The following is a 21,766-nucleotide window of genomic DNA, read 5'->3' as shown; positions in this document are numbered from 1 at the left end:
AGAGACGTCAAAAGGCGGTACTTGTTGTTGCTGGGAATTAAGGGGCTAAAACAAGGACTGGTCGGCTTTGAGTCAGTATACTGTGTCTGAGTGGGGTATACACTGCGGCATGGTATCTCAGTGAGCTAGTACTATAATATCGACATAAGTCCTGACTAGTACAAGCAGCCACACACACATACACACACACGTGCATGCACGTCGCTATATAAGTGCAATCAATAATCTTGGACGCGAAGTTAAATCCCATTTCATCTGTGTGTAAGTGTTGGAAGAACCGTAAAATCTCCAGTTAACTTTCAGTTGCGATCTACATTGTTGGGAGTGAATCAACACAATCACTATAAAAATAAAAAACAATATAAAACTAGAGAACCAAGTAGGATTTAAGCGTACTGAGACGACGCATTGCCCCCCTCCTTGTCGCGGCTGGCATACTATTAGTTATGGTGTCTTTAGTAGTGTCATATTAGGTTAGCAGAAAACTATTTGAGAGGCGTGAGGCAATGTAAAATAGCCAGGATCATGTCAAGATGCCTTCACACTGACCGACTGTCTGGCTTGGACAGCGGGTAAGAGAAAATTGATGCATCAATCAAATCAGCGAGCCTGTCCACCTGATCCCGTTAGTCATGAATTATCACAACGAGAACCTTTAATGTCCAGTCTCGAGTCATATATATTGCATCATTCCAATTTTCAAAAGAAATGTACATGTCTATATATAGCTTTTAATTTCTTTCTGTGATTATTATTTCAGTGTTACTAGAGAATATAAACATACTGGCCTTTTACGTCATTACATTTATTATTAAAATGATTCTGACATCTGAAAAGTGAAAAACCCATGATCCTACATCCAAGGGACACAACTCTGCACAACAATAGCCGGTCCTTAGTTGTGTTGAGGCAAACTTAAATACGGAAACACAGATCCAGTTATTGCAGCCACACCAGGTAAACATAATCAAATGTCATCCTCCTTAAATTATTATAGTACAAGCTATTTATGTCACCTATCCTTGATTCACCTGGCAACGCGTCACATCCGCACACATATCCTGAAAGTACTGTAACCACTGTAAAACTGCATGTTATTTAACCGTGTGTGTTCTTTGTCATAGAACACAAATAAACTTTCAGTGTATACTAGGAACACAATGTACTCGATAATAGGGACAACGTATTGCGTGTGTTAACCCTCTGACTGATCAAGCATGTCCTGCTTGACTGTATTTATTTTGCCACCACAAGGGATGCATATTCCAAATCATCATCTATGAAGGATATTTTAATAGTGTTAATTTTCGTTTTATCATTGGTTTTTCAAAGGAAATTGTTGTTTGAAAACTTTTGTTTGATATGTCTCAAAACAAAAATGTTTTATGATTGATAGATTAAATTTTGATTATGCTGTTGTGTTTAAAACATATAACTTTGCCAATAATCACCAACACTTGAAGGGATGATGTAAATCTTGCTGGGGTCCATGTAGGTAGCAAGGGTACTGTATGTCCCCATGGTCGCAGTGTAGTGATCTACTGTGAGTGGCTGGCTGTCTATAGCCTGTTTTTTTATGATTAAATAGTTTTATTTCTTTTTTTATGATAAGCCGTGTTATTTTACTGTCCATCATTACCAGGTTTTTATATATTGTATATATAATATGTAACCCTTGATAGTCACGATATGTCTGATATTGCCGATGTAACTCTAAGTTTTCACTCACTCACTCTCATTAAAGTGATCAATTTCATATACACTTGAATCACGAAACATCTGAACGAAATGTATTTTATGAGTCGCACATATTTCTTTTGCTCATTGTTCGTCAAAATGCGAGCGTATCGTGCCCAAACTGGTGGCACCCGACACAAACACATGCAAAGGCAAGTGCGTTGTAAGGTTTTGTCAGAGTCCATCACTTCAGCTGCCGTGCTTTTGATTGTACCACTCACGGATATCATCTCTTGTTTGTCCTGAGAAAACATTGATTATTTATATCAAGAGTCAAGGTCACCACAAAGTTCATATGCAGAAGCATAAGCATAACCAAAAGTCCCTTTATGTCGAGCAATCTCCCAGCAGCTCTAGCCTTTGGTGTCTACATTTCACAATCGAACATACTCTCACTGAGAAGATTTCAGAACCTACGATTTTTGCTCAAAAGTTGTTTGATCATTGTCATAACATTCAAGGCCTCAGTAAACGTTTCCAAAAGTGTCATGGAAGACATGTGGAGGACGGATCTTAGTTTCACGCAGCAGTGACTTGAATAGTATCCGATGCAATTATTCAACCATATCATGACGAAAACAAGCAATACAATAATAATAAATACATTCAGACCACAATTTAGACAATACTTGTCGTCGATGGACAACACGATAACTAGAATATTATTAATGTTTTATTGGTAATGGTTTAGCTATTATTTGACATTAGAATATAGATCTCCAGGTTCCAAAGCGTAGATCACTTTACTGAGAACAATGGGTGCTCACTCACTCACTCACTCACACATGATGATCATAGTCGACAATCAACATGGAAGTGGCTATAAACTTTTAGTCCAATGACAACACAACGTCATCGGAAATAATCATTTCCAGGCCTACTCGACCTTGACTCATGGACAATACTGTCAGTTGGGGCAGGACATTTCCTTAACGTTTAGGTTCATCACCTTTACATTGGTTCTTGAGGGTTCTTGAATTCGTTGCTGTTGGGCTGTGACAAAATAAATCTCTCAGACATTGACAATTGAAATTCTAATGAAGATTAAAACGTATTATTCTCACCCCAGGTTGGGAGAAAACAAGTTATTTGGTTGTAACAACGTATTGCTTGTTAGTTCAGTTAACCCGTTCGCGTGTTTAGTAAATCAATTTCACATCAATTATACACATCCAGTATACCATAGGGTTAATGATAATATCATTGGCAACAAGTCGTCATGTACGTTGTAGAAGCACAGACGGCACGACCCCAGTGGAAGAGCGTGACTTTATGTACTACTCTGTTTGATGTGCTTGTATTGTTATCATGGTGTAACGTGGGATTATTATAAATTTAAATGTTTCAACTATTATTTGACATTAGAATATAGGGTTATAATAATACCATTGGCAACAATCTGCATGTACGTAGTAGTACTGTCTTCTTAATGTATATTCTTCGGATGAGATATGCATATGCAGCCTTCACGACTATGTTTTGCAGGTGAAAATCATTCAGTTCAACCGACATCAGTTCCCACAAACTGAAACTTCCACAGATATTCCTGCTGATGCTAGTTGTCTCCCCCTGGGTGATCCTTGCAACTAGGAGGCGTGTTTCGTTCACGAGTTGCCTGTCCACTAAAACGGACAGTGATATTCTTGAATCGGTACCAGTCAGAAGCAGGATCGAGTGTTCTGTGAAGTGCCTGAATAAGCCGGTCTGTCTGTCAGCCTCCTACTGTAAGACTGGGGATGGTTATACGTGTCAGTTAACCGGGTCGTACGTGGAGGGGAACTGTTCGAGGCTTGCCGCTGGTGATGGCTGCAGTCAGACTCCGATGGTAAATTTCTGTTGTTTCTTTGTTCAAGATTGGCAATAATATGTTGAGCATTTGGCTAAGAATTATGTAATGACTAATAATTAAAATTTTGAACAATCAAATATAGAACCAAATTATCATAAGGTAAAACGCCGAATTTTGATAATTTGGAAGCTGACTCATTTCATTCGACTTTCAGTTTGGAATTCTTAGAGTGACCTCAGCTGATGGCATCAAAAGAATGTTCAGACATACTCTGCTCGTTGTGAGAAAGGTACAAGGCATCGATATTTGTTAAAATAGGTTTTAAACGAAAACAGTTCGGATGAAACATATATATAAGAGAGCGAGAGAGAGAGAGAGAAAGAGAGAGAGAGAGAGAGAGAGAGAGAGAGAGAGAGAGAGAGAGAGAGAGAGAGAGAGAGAAAGATTAAACACATGCAGCTCGTGGCGCTTGCGCCGTTGGTAACTTTAAGATAAATATTCGTACAAACATACTCTGTCAACTAGTAACTGATATCCTGAAGTTTTTGCGATTTTCATATTTTTCGATGCGTGGATATATGTTTGTATGATTACATGACTATATCAACCTTCACCTGGCTTATTATCACATATATGCAGGATAATTACAAACTTCAGGGCCTCAGGAGGATTCATATGAATTCGTATCTCTGTCACAATCAGGTGACATACCCAATTCAGCAATTTACTTACTGCACAAGCAGCGAACAACGAGAATATAGGGTGAGTGAGTGAGTTGGGTTTTACGCCGCTTTCAACAGTATTCCGGTTATATCACGGCGTGTCAGCTAAAAGTGGGAGGAAAGCCCGAAGTGATGCAGGTCTCAAACGTTTACCAATTCGGTGAAACCCACGAGCACGGATATGGTGCTGACAAACCTAGAAACATAACTGGGATTCGAACCCACAATCATAGGTTTTTGGTGTGCCCAAGGGACGCAACTCGCTGCGCCTTAGACGATTGGGCCACTCGTGCCCCCAGTAAATAGAGATTACTACCCATGTGGTTGTCAGATACCATTTTACTAGTTCCAGATTTACAAAGAGTAGTTTCAAAACGTGTTGGATACGTTTTGGGCCCAGTTATAAGATACATGGTACATGCCAGGCGCGAGTGCATTAATCTGTTTCTTACACACCCTAAAATCGCAGCATTTTAGCATCGATGCATTCTTTTACTCTACTCATGATCGCATGTCTGTAGATTATCAAGTCATAGATGACAATGCAAAGTAGATAAAAACAAATAACATTTATAAAGACTCTTAAGCCATACAGTTTCGACACAGACGTACATCTAGGTCAATTCCTCTGAAACACGAGTAACTTCTCAAGAAATTACAAATAGAAAAGTAGTCCAATCACGAACCGAGAATTCGATCTCACAAATGTTTGATACCCGGTACCTCAAATGTGTGTGTGTGTGTGTGTGTGTGTGTGTGTGTGTGTGTGTGTGTGTGTGTGTGTGTGTGTGTGTGTGTGTGTGTGTAAGAATAAAGTATTTACCAGCCCCGTGTGAATGAACTGTGTAAGCTCACTACACTACAGAGAAACTTCACTGAAGGCAACCTATTGTGAAGATGGCGTAATATCAATCTGTGATGCCATAATCAGTGGGTGACTTTATCTGACAAATCAGCAATGGAAATCGACAAAACATATGTGATATATATAATATAAGTATTGACTCTCCATCTCTCTGCATTTAGTGGTAAAATCCAACGATAATACACCGGCAAATCATGACTATTATTAAACAGGAACGTGCGTGTTGCATCGTAATTAATGGGTTCTCAGTCGTGAACGTACTGGCACTCAGTGTTTTACGGAATACGAATCAGTTTCCTTGACACGCTGCTCCAGAATCAAAACTGAAAGTTGAAGTTGGTTTCCCCGCTCATATGATCAAGGAAATGAAATTCGAAACTCCTTCCCCGACGCTTGAGCAGTTACAAGTAGAGTTTCTTAAGTACGCATTTCACAGAAATCTATCCAGTTATTATTAACTTACTTCTAAGTATAATAACATTTTACTAAAAATTGTTAATATGCACGAGGACAGATGTTTTAAAAAGACGTTCCATGTTTTTGTATTTAGGTCACTGAGGGCGCCATACAAGGGCCTCTCATAAAAACATTTTCTCATGGCTTTATGTGGACGTTTCAAACGGTTGGGAGTCTACTCTCATTTCTAAGTTTACATGTATGTATCAATTGGTTCTTTTAAAACGGGGTACTCACTTGTGAACGGTTCACAAATAAAGCAGCCACACAACCGCACGATTCCACTCAGTGAACATTTAGATACATGTGGAAGCGGCAACGTTTTAGTTTTCCTGCTATATAAGCTTTGATCATGAACCTACATTGTTTCAAAAAGAGCACACGTCGCTATATAAGTGCAATAATCTTGGACGCGACGTTAAACCCCATTTCACCTCACCTCAAAAAGAGCAACATTTCATTCATAAATACGCGCCTAAGTTAAATGTAAAGGCGTAAGTTATTTGTCCATTGTCACCTTGGTATTGTGACGTCATAGTTCTCCTAAATGTTATGACGTCATGTAACTATATGTTACTTAAGAATTGACTTTCACTTTGTGTGAGTTCATTGGAGTATGAACCTTCATAGAGAGAGGGACAAACTGTATGAACGTCGGAGCTTGTGAAAGTCAATTCTTATAAATTTTTTATCATAATTTCTTACCTCAAAGGATGTAGGCCAAGATCTAAACACAATAATATTTAGTACGTGTGACTTCATGTTTACACTGACAGCCATACAACAACCAGCTATATCGCGGAGTAAAATAGTTCCTCAAAAAGAGAGGTGACATGGGCGTATGGACGCACAACTTGCTCTTCAGAAACATCTTACGCAACACATGTGTTCAAATAATAACACCATTATATGAGAAAGGTCTGTAAAGAACTACCTCAGTAAGTCAGTCACAAAGACAGCGCGTCGTAATACATTTACATAAAGTACAAGACGTCAAAATGGCCGACACGATAAACGTGAAGGAGGATTTCCGAAGTTGTTAATGAACCTGTGGCGGTTACATGTGTTAGTCATCATTGATCAACTGACCGATTATTGAAAGGTCATTAAAGATGCGTCAAACAGACACCAAGGTAAATTCGTAGATTGCTGGAGACGGTCACTGTCAGCCTAGACACAGATCTAGTCGATACTGACGATAGTTTGGATGTGTCCTTTTTTTCGTTTGTTCATTAGGATGGGCCGTAGCGAGGAAATTCGTAAACAATCATGCAGTCAAGCTCTCTTACGTTTCTCAATGTATACTGAAAGGCTGAGACCAAGATAAAAGTTTCTAAATGATCAGAAATAATGCTTATGTATGTTTTCGTGCTAGGGAATTCCCAGGGGTTTCCCCAGGAATGTGGAAGTAGTCCGTCAGTGTTTACGTCATTTCAAGAACACGGTCTCGTGAAAAACGTATGAACGTCAAATTGTGTCGTTCATACACTTATGAACGTCAATTTCGCGGTTATGTGACCGACGTCTTGTCCAATTGAAAAGCCGTATATCGTGTAAACTTCAAATTAAAAAAATATTACTTCATGTCCGTTATTCAGTTATGGCCTGATGAGACTCCTACGTGGTACGAGTTGAAAGCGCTAGCCAATTAAAACTGTGTTCAATCTTACTCCACTTATTTAATTATTGCTATATTGTGCCTGAGAGTTAGAACTTTACTGTGCTTTATATATATCGAGTTGTAGCGTGCAAAACAATATTTTTTACACAAAGCCCTGACTGCGGTGAATGGTGCGGAGATAATGCGACCTCATCGACAGGATGGAATATTTTCACCTGAAAACTGCTCGGTCATCGCCACGCGCAATGTATCGAAATGGGCAATATTTAGTGCAGTCCGGGAAACATTAATTGTATCTTTAATTTCCTCCCGAATTTTACATTAAGTCGGGAGTATCTTCTGTTCATAAAGCTTGTATAGTATATCTTCTAACGTCCCGGTTCCGTTTTTGAGACCACCCTTAAACTTTTATGTTTTATTTATCAATCCGTAGACTTGATGGTATGAATTGAAAACCCCATAGCTTGGCCATTTCGGTAATTCGCTCTATCTAAACTAATAAATGTTTTCCTTATATCTCTCCAAAGTGTTAAGAACTTTCCCATTACAGACTCCATGTCAAGTACCACGGCTATGGCTATGCAAGTGTAAAGTAGCATGCATCATGGGAGCAGTGTTGACAAAACAAACGCAGCGTCATTTTGTTATTTTAGAAGATGCACATCTATAATTTTCTCCATCTCATTTCTTTTGTGTGGATTAAATATTTTATCATTACATTATTATCATTATAACGGAGTCACGTGCGCATATTTTTATAGTACGTTTAAGACTGCCATTACTGGACGTAGAATAAATGTGAAGTTACTGTTTTCATTCGAATTTTCCTGTAAACTTGTCGATAGGACTCCTTGTGACTGACATACTTCCAGCCACAAGGAAGTCGATCGGTAGTTACTAGCTATTACAATAGCAACAGAATGTGTATTTTCTTATCATTTAGAACGTTATTTTGTTTTCCCAGTGTCGGAAGGATCGATTTGTATTTGCATTTATAATCTGTATCTGGTGGGACTGTGACAATGATTGTTTGTTTGTTTGTTGTTTAACGCCGCACTCAGCAATATTCCAGCTATATGACGGCGGTCTGTAAATAATCGAGTCTGGACCAGGCAGTCCAGTGATTGACAACATGAGCATCGATCCACGCAATTGGAATATGATGACATGCATCATCAAGTCAGCGAGCCTGAACACCCGATCCCGTTAGTCGCCTTTTATGACAAGCATAGTCGCCTTTTACGGCAAGCATGGGTTGCTGAAGACCTACTCAACCCCGGATCTTCACGGGCCCTGTGACAATTTGATACATGGTGTGTGTTTGTATTTACAAAGATAAAAAAATAGATCCTTGATGTATTATTGGCAATAAGTCATTGACTACCAGCTCAACTACACTGAATACAGTGAGTGAGTGTGTTGGGATTAAAGTCGCATTTTATAATATTTTAGAAACACAACGGCGTGTCAGGTAAGGAGTGAGTGAGTGAGTGAGTATGGTTTTACGCCGCTTTTAGCAATATTCCAGCAATATCACGGCGGGGGACACCAGAAATGGGCTTCACACATTGTACCCATGTCGGGAATCGAACCCGGGTCTTCGGCGTGACGAGCGAACGCTTTAACCACTAGGCTACCCGACCGCCCCTGTCAGGTTAGGAAGAAAGCCCAACCAAGACACAGGTATAGTGCTGATCTTCCAAATATCATAATCAGTTCGAATCGAACAATGGTCAGTGGACGATCAAGGGACCCAACGTAATAATGATAAACAAGAAAAAAATTAATACGCTGTCTTAGGTGCATGTACTTACCTTCACCAGACAACAGACGCTGCAGGTAGCTCTTGTGTTACGAGATACTCCTATTGTAATAACGTCCGAAATATATGCCGTGTTCACAATCACCTCTCAGTTACACAACAAGTAAACTTCGAATGAGACACATCCAAACTGATAGCTTGTTGGGACACGCGGAAGAATTTCGCGGCTGTAGGATGTATTGTCTGTGGTATAATGAAAACTGTAGCATGAAAACGGGCCAACCGACCTTATAATGAGTGAATCACTTCCACAACCGGACATATTTCTCAATTGATTTTCCGTAAATCTTTGCTCTATTTGTATTAGTTACATGTGTGAACTTGATGTTAATACGACATTATCTGTGTTAACAACATTCTAAATAAGACACACTAGTTTATCACGGGGATTTTGTATTGATTACCATCGTTAGGAATATGGCCACACGTGGAGTGAATTTCTGTAATTTCTGACCATTGGAAACAAAGTGAAACCGAGGTTAGATACCTGCAGCCAATTCACGAAGCTGTCTTAGCTAAGATAAATCTAAGCGACAAACGTAAACAATTACCACTGCCATATGAGCTATTCTTAAAGCTGTCTTAAACCTTTCATAACGTTATCTTACTTACAACACAAGTCTCGGAATAGACAGTGAGCTCATTTGTGACGGTAGTAAAATTAGCTGGGTTTTTCTTAACGACGTCATTCAGGGAATTCTCTGGATTGAAATTGTATCAGTATTCTTTATTCTAACGAGGAAAGTATCGTAAAGCTGTTATCCTTTATAGACAGATACACCAAGTGTTGAAGATGAATATATAGAATTCGAAAGGATGATGCCGAAGGAAAACGAAGATAAGATATAAAAAAGTATGCGTAAATAGGCGCATACCTACGATACGTCGCAACACCGATTGTGCTTTATAGGGGCGATGCCTAAGCCACGTCGCAGTTGTATGAACAGTCATTGAAACAGCATGCCATCTTGCTATACATAATCGAAGAGGTGCTATTTCTTTAAATGCTATAAATTCTATACGTTGTGCTCGTAGTCAAAGGGAAACCACTCTCACTATCCATATAAATTAACTGCCCTTGACAAGAAAAGGTCACGACCATTGCGATAGCATACGCTGCTAATGTTTCAAGCGAAATAACCGAAAAAGGTAGACGTGACATTTTGTATGGAATGATTGTTAGCTGTCATTTGTTATCGACTCAAAGTCAGGCATAAGTCATCGGTAAATACAATGTTTTAGTGGTGTTAGGGGGAATCTGTTGTTTGCGTTTTGTAAATGCACTTGAAAAACTTGAGTTTTGTGCTCAGAATTCATACAGTTGACACATACTGTCGTTTTCATACTTTCAAACAAAAGGCCGTTGTTTGGCCGCTATTGTGCATGCCGAAACTCCAAAGGCAGGTCCGACCCTGTCTTACTTTTTGTCGTAAATTTAAGGTAACTTAGTGGTAAGACAGCTTGGTGAATAGACTTAGCTAAGATTTGTTTCGCTAAGACACCTTTACGTCAATCTTAGCGCACGAGTTTCATGCACATTTTAGATATGTAAATTGTCTGTGTGTGTCACATCTCAGTAATGTTGATTTCATGTACTGCAAATATTGAAACTTTTGATTCATCTAATAATCAGTTAATACTGTAAATATGTGCAGGTAAAGATTATTTATTATGCATATTATTATATCCCTTTAAATAATTTCCGTTCTTTTGTCTCCTTTTCAGACCCTCTATGTATACATCGTTGAAAAAGTAATTGCCAGTTGTTTACTCCAGAAGTGACAGTATTACAGACAGACGGACAAACTAGCAGATCATCACGACGCAGGCCGCAATATATTCCAGCAATATCACGGTGTCATGTTTATAATCGAGTCGATGCATGGCAAACCAGTAGCTAACAGCATGAGCAATGATCCATCAGTCGGGGCACGATGACACACAATCAGTCAATCAGATCTGGCCCTCATTACCTGGCACAAAGGTACGTTTATTGAAACATTTACAGATGACTCAAATCGTCATTGTTAATTGCCAACTGCCAAAGCATGTTCTGACAGTAACCTACAGTCTTATCATGGAACGCACATGTTTTTTGTTGCACCGACATTCCAATGATATAAACACCATCATCGTCAGCGCAGCCCCTCCAAAGACATAGAGCGGAACTTCATACGATTTCCTGTTATCAAACACCAAGCCTGAAACAGAACATTGCCCTTGTAATATATTTACATATGCATGAACATAAATAGAAGCGACAAAACCTTCCCCGTAATACTAAGAGTGAGTGAGTATGGTTTTACGCCGCATTTAGCAATATTCCAGCAATTTCACGGCGGGGGACACCAGAAATGAGCTTCACACATTGTACCCATGTCGGGAATCGAACCCGGGTCTTCGGCGTGACGAGCGAACGCTTTAACCACTAGGCTACCCCATCGCCCCCGTAATCTAAGAAACCCATTGTACGATTCCGACTTATCATGAGCACATCTGTATGAATCACTGTCATGGTGATGATACCAAGTGTCTGCATCCTGCCCCACGTCACAAAGGCATGTCACGGAAACATATAGTGCAGGGAAATGCATCGGACATCATTTTTGTCACTGATGCGTCAACTTTGGAAATGTCCTCCGTATGTCCAATATAAAACTCCTTCATACTTATAGGAGTCACGGATGGACCAGTTGTCTAGAGCATTGCAATAAATTGTGAAGAGTTGTGTCCCTTATCCATGCCGGGATCCAGTTTGGAACGGGGCCATTAAGTGTACACGAATACTACCAGAATAACAAATAACTCCAAAATAGTTATTTTATGATGCAAGTAGCCTACCTATAACTGTCCCGAAAACAGGAGTGACAGCACCGTTTATCATCCCACAGAAGCCGAGACCGAAAGGTAGCATCTCCTGCGAAAGAACCTCCAGTGAGACAACAGGAAGCATAGCTGTCATCCCTCCAATTCCAGCGCCAGCTGTCGATGTCAACACTGTCAACATCGACCATTCGGTGGATGCTCCAAGAAACATCAATGAGATTCCTGTAAGCAGCATTTGATAAAAGTGAGCATTTGTTGTGATGACATTATATTACTTGTGTTATCAGTAATCAGTTGAAGACAAAATGATCGTACACATGTAATATATGCAACAAACATGCATGGAGAGTTCTTGGTCTGGTGGTTTACGTCCTGGGCCCCGTTCCACAAAGTGATCTTAGCGCTAAGTCGGTTGTAACTCTCATTCTTTAACACTGACTTACGACAGTCGTAGCGCTAAGTTCGCTTTGTGGAACGGGTCCCTGGACCTTCGACATTGTGTGTTGTTATCACACATCAAGGTGACTCATCGTTACATGATTAAATTCCTGTTCCAAGATAAGTTGAACTCATCTCATTCATTCATTCTGAACCTACCAAGAAGAGCCGCAGACAACGTGAATATGATGATACTGTGGAGTCGAGGTATAAGCTTCAGAATGCCACTTAACAGTCGAGCTATTGTGTTAAACGAGTTGTAGTAAAGAATGAGTGCCAGTCCTCTTTCTTCAGAGAATCCTTTACTTTTAGCCAAATCCGATAAAATACCACCGATGTTGTTTGCTGTTCCAAAGGTTAAACCGGATGTTATAACGAAGGATACGAAAACAGGCTTCAACATTAGCTTCCACTTGGATTTGGACTCCTTTCCTGTGACGTGACCTGTTGGTCGTTGTCCTTTAAAAAATTGGGGATTCCCTAAACTAGATGTTATCACTAACGTTGAAACGATGGTTTGAAGATAAAAGCAACTGATCAAGAGAAACGTTCCTCGCCATCCGTAAACACTATTTAGTGTAGCGAGAAATAGAATAGTTCCGATTCCACCACTGAACATAATTCCTGCCAGTGCAAGACTTCGACTTCGGCTCTTGTTGAATGTGCCTGCCACCAGTTTTGTAATAGAAATGAAGATGAAACTGTTTCCAAATCCTGAAACATATGACGTGGCAGCATATTAGGAGCAGCAATTCAGGCAACAATGCAATGGACTATTTGTTTTTAGGAATAGCCTGCTAACCACAGGGAATAATTGTGTTTATTGATCTTATAAAGAATAGACAACAATAGTCACTAAATAAATGAAGTGGTCTAAAAACTGATCAATCGCATATGCAGTGAAACAATCATGTATTGTCGATGCACTTCTACCCCAGAAAATTCTGGAGGCTGATTGAAATGTAATCCTTTGAATAACAAATTTTACTAATGACAATATCAGTCACTGAATTGTCTGATCCAGACATAACTACGAGGTATTTACAGACCATCGTCATGTAAGTGGAATGAGGCTGAATTTTGCATTAAACAACAAGCAACAAGCAATTACAGGGATTTATCTGGACCTGTTCTTGGCCCGATATTTGGCCCCAAATCTGAAATGTCTGTCATTAAAAAATCCAAAATTGGAATAAAACATTTGCCAAGTTATACAATTAATAACTAATGTTATTCATTTGTATATGTGACTTGCATGTCACTGTCAACAGGAGAAATAAACAAGATATAGGCTTTAATGTTTAGTTTTACATTTGTTGCATTGAATAAAATCTTAAAAATCTGAATTTAAGAAAATACAGACAATGGAAAAAGCGACAATTCCGAAAAACATTTTGTCTGCCGGGGGTACTTAGTTTGAAATCCTAGACAAATCTCTGATCTTTTCGAAGTGACAGCTGATGACGTAGATGTAAATTGGGAGAACGTTCGAATTTAGATACTATGACAAATCATGATCTTAGTCAAAACTTATTTTATTACGTATATGATTCTCAAATTGTGCATCTTGTGTCCAGATTTGATTATTTACAGGCATGCCGCCAGATATTTTGTGATATAAACTGGGAGGCAAAAGAGAGTATAGGTCGAGTTCCATGATCGATAAAACAATAACAAGAAGAGGTTTTGTTGTGAATAATAATATAATCTAGGGAGGGGTAACAAATGATTGATCAACCACAGTTTGAATGAAATTGTGCAATCACAGGTAATGTAAACTCAAGGTAAACAATGGTGGGGTAAGAAATTTCATTTTCAAAAGTTGTCTGAAATGTAACCAAAAAATTGTCAGACACACTACAAGTTCATTGTCGACACAGTTGCCTTCAATAGCGTGTATGACCTCCAGCTGCCTCAATGCATGCTGTGATACGCCGCCTCATCGATGATGTCTTCTGATGACGTGGACTGGAATCCGTTGCCAATCGTCTCTCAGGGCCTGCTGCAATTCTTGTCTGTTGACGGGAGGCTGATGGCGTGCTCTAATCTGTCTGTCAAGATGGTCCCACAGATGTTCAATAGGATTCATATCAGGTGAGTGGGCAGGCCATGGCAAAACGTCAACGTTCTGCTGGTTTAGAAAGTTCCGTGTCAGTCTTGCAGTATTGGGCCTGGCATTGTCGTGTTGAAACAATGTCCCCTGCTGTTGGTTTTGTAAGAACGGAAGCACAACTGGCTGCAACACCTTGTCCCTGTACTGCACAGCGTTCAGGTTTCACTGTATAATCACCATCAGTCTTCTGATCTCCACAAATACCGCGCCACACCATGACACCTCCCCCGCCGAATGGATGGACCTCTCGAAAACACGCCGGAGCCAAACGTTCCCCTCTGCGTCGATAAGCTCGTGCTCTGCCGTCATTTCGAAACAAGTTAAACCGACTTTCATGAGAAAACAGCACTCGACGCCAATTTCTCACTTGCCAGCGTCGAACCTGCCTCGCCCATCGCAGTCTCAGGCGTCGATGTTGAGCAGTCAGTACCATTCCTCGGAAAGGACGATACGCTCGGATTCCAGCAGCACGAAGTCGTCGTAGTACTGTACGTTGGTTAATGGGATGTCCCAACGCTGTTGCTGCCGTCGCCTTCGCCGTTGCGAATCTGTTTCGCAGGTGAATGAGCCGTATCTGACCGTCTTCCAGTGGTGTTGTCACTCGGGGTCGTCCGGTTCTAGGCCTGTCCTGTGTCCTCCCTGTCTGCCTGTACCGTTGAATCAGCCTGGCTACTGTCAATGGTGTACAACCAAACCTTCTGGCAATTTGGACCTGTGTAGCCCCCATTTCGGCCATACCGATGGCTCTCTCCCTGCTCCTGTGACAGTCGTGGCATTTCTTTTGTGTGCTTTCATCGCGTGTGGTTATACCCTGCAGACGAACGCATTTATACAGCTAACATGCACGTGCAGTTTATGCCATAGGCGGGAAACCTGTTTCAGCTATGTGTTTGGTCACTGCACGAGCGCCGTCAAAGGTGGCGCGTTCGGGTGAGGCGTTTTTTGGTACCTGTTCCTGGGCAGTCATATTCCCAATACCCACTTTCCACTAGTTATCGCTGTTTTTAGGAAAATGACAAATTACCCATACTTTCTTTGGCCGCTTAGTTTATGTTAGGGGATACACTGAAAACATACCCATAGAATATCACAAAATATCAATAATTTCATTTAGCCCTAAACAGCTAAATGCGGTTATTGACATACCAACACCAATTCTCCAACTTATAATATTTATTCTGCCACATGTCTGTGTTTACATTCTAACTCCGATAACCGTCACGCGCTTGGGGCGTCTTCGTCTTCCGCTGCCATGTTAGCTACACGCTGTTCAAATCACCACCCACCCTCCCTGTGGTCAGGCTTTCTGCTCCGTTCATGTACATTTCAGAGTCAATGCTTGTCATTATTCAATAAATGTCATGTTGCTGGTGTGGTTTGAGCGGACACTATCCATATCGTCGGGCAAAGACTACAATGCCCTACAATGCTCGTTGCCTGCTTCACAGAGGGAGACCATTTATCCAGCCTGCAGGTCTTCGGCGGGTGGATGCTGTGGCATAATCGTAATTAACGCTTGTCTGCTCAGGGTCCAGCAGAGAGTGGTAAGCTCGTCTGCCATTCGTGACCAACGCGTGTTATTCCGGGACAAGCCGAATAGCGACTCGTGCCTCTCTCATAGCTTAGGGTTCAGCACATTCGTCACCACTCGCCCCTTTCCGTAACCTGCAAGACAACTCGTCTCCCATCGATGAATGTTATGTGCGAAATACGACAAACCAATCAGAATGCGCGTATGATTTCAAGTTCTTCGTCAAAGAATCCCTCAGAACCAATTTTTGATTTAACATATGTCTTACATCTAAAAATATACCCAAGACACAGTTAAATGTGGTCAACCATACTGTATAATTCCGCATGCCCCGATTGCTTTTAATTGCATCTGAAATATCTATAATATATGGGGAAATATATGTGAACCATTACGCAACGAGTTGACAATTGTTTTAGGTATGCCCGTTTGCGCTAAGACGTAACCCGGTCGCAATAATGGCCATGAGAGGCCACGAGTCGCTTCTCGGCTTGTCCCGGAATAACACGAGTTGGGCACGAATGGGTATACAGCAGAGAGCTGATATATTTGCAAGCATCACTTCACTAACACCACGAGAGTTATCTCCCTTTATGAATGGTGCCCGCCTCATCCATTCACGACTTGTGCTTTTCTCCCAACAAATTTACCTTCTGGTGTCATTTTCTGTCATTCAGCGTATATTTATGTGGCAGCTACATATTTTGGATAATTCTTTATCTTACCTTTTAAGTATAATTCATGTACATAATTATATGATGTACATAATTAAATGCAGTTTTAGTCATTTTATTGGTCAGCCTACTCTAAACGCTAAACTATCAGTCACAGCCCTCTTACTAAGCATACTTACTGCATTGTTTGTTGAATGTTACACCCTGTGCACTAATACAATAGCCTCAGCCCTCAAGCCTTTTGTCTATATGACCAGCTTGGGGACTCAGCCATACTGTACTCCTAAGAAGGAATATGGTCACTCCACATATACCTTTCCAAGGATAGAGATATATATTCACTATTATCACAAGGATCGTTTTTGGGGACCTTAGATCCAATCCAAGGTTAGTATTTTATTACTGGACTGAGGATTTTATACAGTAGCGTGTGTGGTCTGTGCGCGACGGACGCAGTCCTGCTCATTTGCGTAACACCGGTAATCTCTCAACTATACACATTAAATATATTCCGATCAAAACCACAGGTCTGTCAATACTAAACAAGCTATGATGATAGCGCAGACTCACCATTTATAACCCCAACAGTAACTATCAGATGTACGACCGACTGAGCAAACCAGCTTGTGAATAAACCCAATGAGCTGACTAATCCTCCAGCAACCATCACGGTCTTCATTCCACATCTCTGGATGAAAAACCCACTCAGGAAACCTACGAAAATGAACAAAAAACATCATGAACTCGAAAACCTGTATATCTCGACCTATACGTTCTTCGTGTCAAGCGTTGTAACGATGTCGGGTTACAGTGCCTTATGTCGGGGAACGTCTTTGCGCTAAGGTCTCTTTGTGGAACGAGGCCCTGGACCAAACGTGACAACGTCTAACCGAAACATACACCTAAAGCAGTTCACTGTTTTTTTCTGAATATATAAGAATGTTTAGTTAATAATCATATCGAGGACCATGGAATGTGACCCGACTACAATTCATATATCTTATGCGTTTCTATGTCTATTGTATCAGAAATACTTACCAACGCCAAACGTGCATCCCAAGGCAAAACGCTGGCACCAGAGATGTCTCTCCTCTCGTCGAATTAAATGTATCAAGTATCTCCAGATAGAGGGCCCCAATAGCAAACGGAAATCCTGGTGCCACAAATATGTTGTAGCAGGCACCTATAAGCACAACCAGCTTCATTCTGCTATTGTCTTCATGCTTTAAATCGGAGGGCGGGGCCTTTCTGAAACAAAAGGCATTGTTACATTTACAATGCCTTTGTATTAAGATCATACTGCGTGTTATCTATATGAAGTTATTGTATATATATTACTCGTAGTAAACACTAAAACAGTGCAGTAATAATTCAATTGCTAATAAAGATATACACATAATCAGAAAATATGTTCAGTCTCATTAAAATCGTATATTTTACTTCAAACTCGCCGCTAGACCATCTGACAAACCTTCCATAGCAAATCAGCGTCGAGGCTTCAAAATTCTCGGCACGAGTAAGCGAAGCATTCAGAACAGAACAAAACAGAGTTTATTCTCAAAAACACACAATAGTGGCATAGAGAACATGCATTACGAAGTATAATACAATTGTACAACGAATGTAGCACAATACAAGCAATTTGGAGTTAAAATATAATATGCATTATATATACATACATTATACAATATATACATACATATTTGCATACAATATATACCTCATATTTGCATACATACCTGTGTAAATAATTATATATTGAGGTACTATCTTGATATGCAGTGGTATTTAGATCACTCATTGTAGCAGTGCGAGTCCATTCTTTATATATACTACTCAAAAGAAGTTAAGGATCACCCGATTCTTTCATATTACTAATGTTAATCTGTCATGGCATGAGAGATTAACTATTGTAATATGAAAGAATCAGGTGATCCTTAACTTCTTTTGAGTGGTATATTTACATAACTTTGTATTTATACTTTGTTCAAAACAGCATATCTGATTTCTGTTTCTCCCAAACGAATATAACCGAGGAGTTCCGAAGTGAATATTATAATAGCCCTATCATATGCATAGGAACATTCGAGAAATAAAGTTTACTTTTCACTACCAGTATGGTTATGTTAAAATATCAAAATACCCTTCTGTAATCACACTCAATTTCTTTATTACTTTTCGTTGAATCGACTAATGAGTAATTAAGAATCTGATGCTCATTTGGCGGTGAGGTGAAAGGCGTTAAAAATTAGTATTTCTCTGATTTTGCGAAGTTATGTGAAGTGTGTGTGCTTGCGTGTGTGTGTGCATGCGTGTGCGTGCGTGCGTGCGTGCGTGTGCTTGCTTGCGTGTGTGTGCTTGCTTGCGCGTGCGCGTGTGCGTGCGTACGTGCGTGTGCGGATGTTTGTACTCGTCCATACTTCTGCCGGTTTTGTACTGCTCAACCACAGAGATACCAGAGTATACCCCACACAGATACACATGTATATTATACTGAGTCCGAGCTGACCAGTCCTAGGACCAGCACTTCGGCGCTTCTGGGTGTTTTTTAAATGTTACGTCACACTTTTAGCACATGCACGATTCAATTCTCAAACAATAGAGCTCCCCACAGCGATGCCGACAACCCAAGCTCTGTGCAGAATAAATGGATTAGGTCATGTTTTTATTAGAGCCAAATTGATCAAAACGTGCCTTTTTCTTGCGGATGAGTTACAAAATACTAATTGCCAGCTTTATTGGATTATAAGCCTGTGTTTGTCAAAGTCTAGATTACAATGTAAATGCCTCGGTCGTATGAGGCCATTTTCACGTTGCAGAACACTCTACTTCCCACAATTCCCCGTGGCCAGCCTATTACATCTATCACATCCTACATAATCCATAGTCTACACATTTCGAGAAACATATGTTATTAAATGTTTAACTTTCGTCAATAAATATTCGAAAACGTGAAACATTATGTCCATTTGTGTATTCATCCCTTGCATTCATTAGTTATATGACTCCATGTGCTACGGAGAGCTAGCGATGGTATCAACCCGCTTCGTCTTCTTTTAAACAGGTGAACAGTAGCTAGGCATGCGGAACCTACCCAAACACCCTTATACCCATAGATAGTCTCTCTCAAACAGATCATACAGGTTAGTGACTACACGAATTATACTGAGCCGCAGAGAAACCACTCATGCATGGTGAGACAACCCAGACATAGTGAAGCTCTAAGCATTAGACGACCCGGGGTGAAATCCTAGCGATACCGTAACTTTGATGTATAAAGGTATACTGTTATGCACATCGACTCCGTAGTTGTAGTAGCATATCTGTGTAATTCTGTTTAGCAATATGTAAAGCGCACCGAAAGGCTTGCTTTAGGCCCGTCTCTTCTTATTTCAGAATAAGCATGTTTGTTTACGATAACCCGACATACGGGTTGTGGTCACTGGAACAGAAACTAACTTATAAACCTACTGGCGTTTGTGTCATTCCATATGGAGTTTTTAAAATTGTGGTAACACCTCGTAGGAGATATTACAACGATTGTAACACCTCGCAGGAGGGCTTACAATCATTATAACTTCCGTTCAGATTGTAACATGTAATGAAATGTAAAATCAAATGATAAGTACTTTTTTAATATTCCCGAGGATCGAACTCGCAACCTTCATATCTGTAGCCAGTGAGTGTACCACAAGGCTACAGAGGTGTTGACAAGCTGCACTGCTTTTTAGAATGTCCTTTTCAAGATCCGTACGCCAGCAACAGGCTGTACAATGAATGAGCGTCAGTCAAAGCAAAACGTGTTATAGTATCAGCCTAGGAGACGCACGTGCAGATTTCGCGCCATTGCGAGACGCACGTGCAGATTTTGCACCGTTTCGAAACCCACGTGCTGAGGTCACCGGTTTCATTGAACCGAGTTCACGACTGCAGGCGATATTTCATCTCCGATACAGGTATACATTTGAGAGTTTTTATTACACTACAGTTTTTTAATTAAAAACGTTGTCTATGCGATGAGTCGGTTTATAAGTTGGACAAACCATGTCTCCTCGAGATTACTGGAGATTCTTAAACCTCACATGAGGGAACGTCCCCAGGGGGCCTACGACGTTCCCTCATGTGAGGGTTTACAATCTCTAGTAATCCATCGGAGACATGGTTTCTCCTACACGTATCATACGTGCAGGTCACAGGCAAAGTCACACATATAGATCCTTATAAAAACCTAACATGTCAAACAAAAAATACACAAAATAGTACAAACCTTGTTTCATTTAAGTGCTGGGCGGTGGTGATTCGGAGATCCACGCAGGATAAAGTTAACTGTTTGTCCGCAGTGTTGAGGTCATCTTTGTCTGTCACATTTTCACAACCCTTTTCTTCCCTCTTTCCGTGTCCTTTCTCAATCTCCCTAGCCATTTCACGCTTGTGGTGAACTGCTTTTATCAGTCAAGAATGGTATTCGGTGTTATCCACCAACAGTACCTATATGGACACGTATGATACTTATCGTGTGTATATTTGCAATATTGCACGGTGGGCTTGGCACAGCCTTGGCACAGTTAAATCGCAGGTCATATAACGCTAAGGCTGTACTTGTGCATCTCACTTGGGTGTGACTGTACATGTACCTCGCACTTAAGACCTTTTTTTTTAACTTGCGTGAATATACAGTGAAAGGCAGATTTGTTTGTGGTTTAGGAATGCGAGGTTATCAAATGACGCCCAACTTTCATCGTATACTAGTACTTGTTTGCTGAATTTACAAATGGGACATAACTACAATTGAAGATCTAACATCATCTAGCTTACACAAATTACGTAATGTAATGAATTTGAATGTCCTCGTGATAATGGTGATGTTTCTGACCAGTCCACTGTAGATATTTTAGGTTGAGGTGGAAAGGGGTTTAACGTCGCGTCCAAGATTATTGCACTTGTATAGATATATGAGTGTGTGTGGCTAGTCCGGACACATATGTTCCCGCGTTCGTTTAGATATACACTTGACTTGCGGATTCATAGTGCTAGCCCACTGAGATACCATGCCGCAGTTTAACATGAATACCCCACTCAGACACAGCATACTGAGCCGACCAGTCCTTGTTTTAGCCCCTTAATGCCGAGTGTCAGACAGGGTAACAACAAGTACCACCTTCTCACGTCTTT

General features: G+C 40.5%; 2 protein-coding genes and 1 long non-coding RNA gene across 4 annotated transcripts in view; 1 reads left to right on the top strand and 2 right to left on the bottom strand.

Annotated features, from left to right (window-relative positions):
* Nucleotides 1-9,177, bottom strand: part of LOC124150741 (protein spalten-like) — a 94,690-nt gene extending 85,513 nt beyond the window's left edge. Inside the window, exon 1 of the mRNA XM_046522773.2 lies at nucleotides 9,005-9,177. The gene's annotated coding sequence lies outside the window, so the exon portion shown is untranslated. The remainder of the gene's footprint in view (nucleotides 1-9,004) is intronic.
* On the top strand, nucleotides 3,373-12,032 carry LOC124150702. Its single transcript, XR_006863266.2, has 3 exons — nucleotides 3,373-3,562; nucleotides 10,738-10,996; nucleotides 11,904-12,032. It is a non-coding gene; the product is annotated as an uncharacterized LOC124150702 (long non-coding RNA).
* LOC124150701 lies at nucleotides 10,989-21,147 on the bottom strand. 2 transcript variants are annotated; one of them, XM_048390267.1, is made up of 5 exons: nucleotides 20,862-21,147; nucleotides 17,633-17,842; nucleotides 17,165-17,308; nucleotides 11,854-12,060; nucleotides 10,989-11,213 (listed from the first exon to the last, which is right to left on the bottom strand). In XM_048390267.1, exons 1-5 carry the CDS (start codon nucleotides 21,014-21,016, stop codon nucleotides 11,201-11,203), a joined length of 729 nt encoding a protein of 242 aa, XP_048246224.1. In that variant the 5' UTR covers nucleotides 21,017-21,147; the 3' UTR covers nucleotides 10,989-11,200. The 2 variants fall into 2 exon arrangements, 1 of the variants encoding a protein (XP_048246224.1); XR_007219521.1 differs by lacking the exon at nucleotides 10,989-11,213 and adding an exon at nucleotides 12,436-12,990 and having other exon boundaries at nucleotides 11,923-12,060.
* Between the last annotated feature and the right edge of the window lie 619 nt (nucleotides 21,148-21,766).

The sequence above is a fragment of the Haliotis rufescens genome, unplaced genomic scaffold (genome assembly GCF_023055435.1).
Source record: "Haliotis rufescens isolate VD_foot unplaced genomic scaffold, xgHalRufe1.0.p SCAF_89, whole genome shotgun sequence".
In the NCBI taxonomy this organism is placed as follows: domain Eukaryota; kingdom Metazoa; phylum Mollusca; class Gastropoda; order Lepetellida; family Haliotidae; genus Haliotis; species Haliotis rufescens.
Note: the sequence above shows the minus strand (reverse complement) of the source record. Positions and strands in the feature narration are given on the sequence as shown.